Source organism: Carcharodon carcharias, chromosome 3, assembly GCF_017639515.1.
Source record: "Carcharodon carcharias isolate sCarCar2 chromosome 3, sCarCar2.pri, whole genome shotgun sequence".
NCBI lineage: Eukaryota > Metazoa > Chordata > Chondrichthyes > Lamniformes > Lamnidae > Carcharodon > Carcharodon carcharias.
The window spans coordinates 143,535,169-143,541,168 of record NC_054469.1 but is presented as its reverse complement, the minus strand read 5'-3'; the positions used below and the strand labels follow the sequence as shown (position 1 = coordinate 143,541,168).

Below are 6,000 nucleotides of genomic sequence, written 5' to 3'. Positions count from 1 at the left end.
CGTCCACCTGCAGAATTAAGGAATCACCCTGAGCCATTTTCACATATGAAGCATTTAATGAATTCACAAAATAAAACAGAAAAGAAACTTAATTCAAAGGTGTGGAGCATCACACCAAATTATAATCAACTAATAGCAGGGCAACATAAAACCACCAGTGAGAAGCCCCTGGTGTGCCTAAGGTGTCTTAAGTTTATGTTTTTGAGTGCTACGTCTAGATAAGCCCCCTTTGCTGGCACTGGCATTCAAGACAGCCTGCTCACTGTGCTGTCCTGTTGGTCTCTGTCTTTGGCGGGCGTCCTCTGGCGCCTTTGATGGCCCTGCCAGGGAGTGAGCGGCCAGTTCCACGGCTGGCATCACCCCAGTCGCCACAGCCTCATCGGATCCCATGGTCACTGGCAGAGGGGTGGAGGAGCTGCTATCCTCATGTGCTCTGAGAGGAGCCCGCAGAGACGGCAGGCAGCTCATGTGCCGACGTGAGGTCGCTTTGGACCTCCCTGCTCATTATTGATGGACGGGCACTGAGCTGGATACTTGGTGCCCATTCCATCTCCCACATTGACACTCACCAGCTGATGTCAGTGTCGCTGTGAGGGCTTGCAGGTCCAAGTGCAACCTCAGGAAGCCCTGATTGTTCTCCTTGAGGAGCCTCTCCATGAGGGTCGAAACTTTCTCTCCATGGAGAAGCATTGCGCTCGGCCATGAGGGTCAATTGCTGATGCTCTGCGTGGACTCCTCCAGCATGGAGACCATGCCACACATAGCCTCATGTATCTCTGCCAGATCCTCCTGCAGACCTGTCTCCACCTGCTCCTCAGGCAAGTGTGAAGTGCCCTCACCATTGTGCCCCAGGATACTAGCCGACAATCTAATCCCCACTGAGGTGCTAGTATCTGCGCTGATGCCTGCCTGGCAGAGATGGTGTGACGCTGGTGGTTGTAATTCTTCTGGGCCCTCAGGTGTTACTGGCAGTCCCTCTGCCTCCTTGTCTCAGCCTTGCTCCTGTGTTGCTGAAAGGAAGAACAAGGACATATGATGGTCTCGGCTTGAACTAATGTCAATGTGCATACCTGGTCCCTGAATGAGGAAGCACTCATCCTTCCTTCCATAATCAATGGGAAATCCATGTTGGAAGCTTAAATCACTAAACATTCAACAATGGAATGGTTGCAGGGACAGACATAGTGACCTCAGTGCATGGCACTCTTACCCCCTGCCCCCCCGCCCCTGGCCCCAGCACCCCAGCCTCACTGCCACTGATGGACCTGGGCACATGGCGCCTCTCCAACTCCAATGCTTCCTGCTCGTATCTGGTTATAATGGCCAACTGTGCCTGGCCTCCGCCAGTCTGCATCCGATCGGCGGCATTGTGTGCGGTCTTCTCCTGAAAAGGAGAGGGGAGCATTGATTAGTCCACCCTGTACCTGGATTCCCATCCCATCCCTGCCACCACCACCTGAGTGGGGCATTGCAGGACTCTGTGAATTGTGACCCTGCAGCTGCCACACACTCACACCAAGCAGCCAGGACTGAACCCCCCGCCCCCCCCCCACCCACCCCAGCCCACATGCTGCCTCCATCACTTTTGCCACCCACACAGTTGCACCTTGCAAAGCAAGGACGCATAAGCACGTGGAATGTCAAGGGCAGTAGATATATGGGTGCCCCGCTACCTGGAAGTTCCCCTCTCAGCATGTCAGCAGCCTGACTTTTGGCATGTTTTGGAGTTCCAGCACTGCACCTAGGTGCAGATCCTTGAGGTAGCCCCCTTAAGGTAGCAGTCTAATACATGCAGTGGGTGCAGAACTCATCTCAGCACAATCCTCTCAGGATGAACTAGGCATGGGCAATAAATGCTGACCCACCCAGCAAAGGACTCATGCTGTGAATGATTCAATGCAGTAACCACATTCAGAGTTGGGGGGTGGGGGTGGAGCCTAACTGCTGTGTTAAGTGACCCATGCCAACACAGTACTCACCCTTCCCAAGTCATTGAAACACTTGCAGCACTGAACCCAGGTGCGTCACACCACATTGTGTGAACCCACTATCTCTATCACCTCCTCCCAGGCATGTTTGGTCATGTGAGGGGGCATCCTCCTCCTGTACCTGGGAACGAGGATCTCATGTCTCTTCGAGGAGGGCAGCAAGGCACTCATCCGAAAAGCGAGGGGCACAGTGCCCCGCTGACCTGCTCCCCTGCCTGGCCTGCTCACCAGTAGCGCTCTAGGGAGCCCTTCTGCTGGCCATGATTCACAACTGTTGCAAGGCTGTAGGAACGCTCTTTAAACAGGCCTCCCAGTTGTCATTGGACCCAGTGGCCATTGCAGTCCCACTGCCGCCCACCCACTCCCACTACCCTTGGGACCCGTGTTTAACGCTGGGTGGGCCTTAATTGGTCCACCCACGTAAAATGGCGGTACGGAGCCAATCGCAGGCGGCAATCGGGCCACTCCTAACCGGCCTGTCCAACGGGGTGAAAATTCTCCCCTATGTCTCTGTGACAGCATTGATTAATTACAGCATTTCTCGGGGGAAATTGTTCTCATTGGTATTAACTGGACCTAAGATTCTCTCAAAAATAGATAAGTAAGCATGCTATCAAGGTGAGAATCTAGGCTGTGAATTTGATTGTGTTCTTTTAATTTACTGAATTCAACAAATCTCTCCAATTGATGCATTGCGGAGCAATAATTTAAACCCTGATTCAACATTTCTTGACAAAGTTTATTGATATAAAGCTGTGTGTACAGTTGAGTTTATACGTCAACTCCTGGTTTAATTGCTTTAGTAGCAGATAGTTATAAAATAGTGAGGGCTTAGAAGCAGTGTAACTATAAATTACACTGGCATCAAGCATTCATAATTTTAAAGAAGTTGGAAAGCACATACCTTTTGTAATATGGGTCCATATCCATTTGCTAAGTGTCACATTTGTTTTATTGAAAATAGACGTTTGTACTCTATTGCACTTATGCTGTAGGTCATGATTCAGAAGCCCATTTGCTTCTGCTTGGCATTCACGTGATAAATTTCGTGCAGCCTGATTATGAAAAACCGGAGGTTGAGGCCTGATCTATGGGGTGTCTAATTCCTATATTATGTTCTATATATTAAAAGCACAAAAGAATACCACATATTCTAGTGCAATGCATTTGCTCAATGACAGTGAGCTTGCTAAATATGTTAACATCCTCCATAACACTCTCTTTTTCATTTCATTGTAATGATTTTAAATGCTTTCTAGTCAAATCTAAGCAGTTATATTCTATGTAAACTGGTTTAACAGTGACACAGTAGTGAAATCAGCATTCATATCATTAATATTTTGCAGCTATTGAAGAGGCTAAGCACCAGTTCCAGCCATTCAGTGAACTTTCAGAGGAAAAGTGTCAACAACTATTTAAATTTTACTGTGAGTTCTTGTACCATGAAGATGTGATTTCCCTTCTTGAAAATATTGTAAGTAAATTATCTTGGCTGAATGGTATCCTCCTTTAGAGTAAAACTTTATTATCATTTTTGCTGATAGTTTGGAATAGTGGAACATGCTGCTAATGAACCGAAAGCACATCTATCTGAGAAATAAATAAATCCAGCAGTTGCTTTTCAGTGATGCTAATGAAATTTTTTTTCAAGCATTGGTCTTGCTAATTAAGTGTCTTCCTCTTTTCACTTGTACAGTACTGGATGAAATGTCAGTTGTGGTTGATAGCACCCAAAATATTGAAGTAGGCAGTAAAGGGAATTTAGTATCTGTTTATTTCCCCTCTGCAAATGGATGAGCCTATGACACTTCTAAATGAATGTATTAGTCACTCGCAGGGAACATAACACTTTCCCTCTCAATTTCTCTTTCCCCTTTACCCCCTGCATTCTGCCAGCAAGCCCAGTGATCAAAGTGATCCAGTATTGAGAAACTTCAACATTCTTAGGAAATCACAATGTAATTAGATTATCCAGCACCTCGTTCCTCCCATTGAAGTCAACTGTCACCTAGTGATGTAGTCTTTGATAAATAAAAACAAAAAACTGCAGATGCTGGAAATCCAAAACAAAAACAGAATTACCCGGAAAAACTCAGCAGGTCTGGCAGCATCGGCGGAGAAGAAAAGAGTTGACGTTTCGAGTCCTCATGACCCTTCAGCAGAACTGGGTGAATCCAAGGAAAGGGGTGAAATATAAGGTGGGGGGGGGAGGGGGGTGGGGTTGGGTGTGGGGAGAGAAGTGGAGGGGCTGGTGTGGTTGTAGGGACAAGCAAATAGTGATAGGAGCAGATAATCAAAAGATGTCACAGGCAAAAGAACACAGGTGTTAAAGTTGGTGATATCACCTAAACGTATGCGCTAATTAAGAATGGATGGTAGTGCACTCAAGGTATAGCTCCAATGGGGGTGGGGGGGGGCATAAAAGATTTAAAAATAATGGAAATAGGTGGGAAAAGAAAAATCTATATAAATTATTGGAAAAAACAAAAGGAAGGGGGAAGAAACAGAAAGGGGGTGGGGAAGGAGGAGGGAATTCAAGATCTAAAGTATCCACTCCTCCATCACCCCCTACTCCTCAACCCCCACCTTTGGCACCTCACCATCCCCACGCAAAAGATGCAACACCTGCCCCTTCACTTCCTCTCTCCTCACCGTCCAAAGGCCCAAACACTCCTTTCAAGTGAAGCAGCATTTCACTTGCATTTCCCCCAACTTGGTCTACTGCATTCGTTGCTCCCAATGCGGTCTCCTCTACATTGGAGAGACCAAACGTAAACTGGGCGACCGCTTTGCAGAACACCTGCGGTCTGTCCGCAAGAATGACCCAAACCTCCCTGTCGCTTGCCATTTTAACACTTCACCCTGCTCTCTTGGCCACATGTCTGTCCTTGGTTTGCTGCATTGTTCCAGTGAAGCCCAACACAGACTGGAGGAACAGCACCTCATCTTCCGACTAGGCACTTTACAGCCTTCCGGACTGAATATTGAATTCAACAACTTTAGATCTTGAATTCCCTCCTCCTTCCCCACCCCCTTTCTGTTTCTTCCCCCTTCCTTTTGTTTTTGCAAATAATTTATATAGATTTTTCTTTTCCCACCTATTTCCATTATTTTTAAATCTTTTATGCCCTCCCACCCCCATTAGAGCTATACCTTGAGTGCCCTACCATCCATTCTTAATTAGCACATTCATTTAGATAATATCACCAACTTCAACACGTCTGTGTTCTTTTGTTCTTTTGTCTGTGACATCTTTTGATTATCTGCTCCTATCACTGCTTGCTTGTCCCTACAACCATACCACCCCCCTCCACTTCTCCCCCCCCACCCAACCCCCCCCCTTAAACCAGCTTATATTTCACCCCTTTCCTTGGATTTACCCAGTTCTGCTGAAGGGTCATGAGGACTCGAAACGTCAACTCTTTTCTTCTCCGCCGATGCTGCCAGACCTGTTGAGTTTTTCCAGGTAATTCTGTTTTTGTTTTAGTCTTTGATAAAGATAGGATGAATGAACTTCTTCAATTTGGGCAATTGATTATTTCCTTGAACCTATGTTGTTAGCAGATTGAATATTGAAGTATATCTTCTCATGTTACACTGTGACAAAGTAGAGTCAGAGTCACGAAGGAGAGCTTGAGTTTACTATCATTGTACAGTGGTTACCTATTGGACCAACATGTTGATGGTCCCTCCCAAGGTAATTTCGAAGACACTGATCTACAGAAGTATTCGTTCTTCTTGTTCGGCCTTGGTAACCCCGGACAATTAAACAATCACTAATGTACCCAAAACTGGCTTGAAGAGGCAGGTCCTCAGCGTCACTATGAATTTTTGTAACATTGTGGTGTACATTAATTTTTATATGAAGTTGAAAGGATGTTTAGTTACTTGTTGGAGGGATGGTCTTCTCTAATCAGTATTAGTTAATCAGTATAAATAAAAAAAAAAATAGCACTGGAGAAATTAATGGCGCTAAATGGTGAAAAAGCCCTTGAACTTGAACAGGGAAATA

General features: G+C 46.1%; 1 protein-coding gene across 2 annotated transcripts in view; it reads left to right on the top strand.

Annotated features, from left to right (window-relative positions):
* gsdmeb (gasdermin Eb) overlaps positions 1-6,000 on the top strand; it is a 44,834-nt gene that overhangs the window by 20,567 nt on the left and 18,267 nt on the right. Inside the window, exon 7 of one of the 2 annotated variants that reach the window (XM_041183264.1) lies at positions 3,335-3,462. In XM_041183264.1, coding sequence (XP_041039198.1) covers positions 3,335-3,462 — 128 coding nt within the window. The remainder of the gene's footprint in view (positions 1-3,334; positions 3,463-6,000) is intronic. The other variant, XM_041183265.1, reaches the window with a different exon arrangement.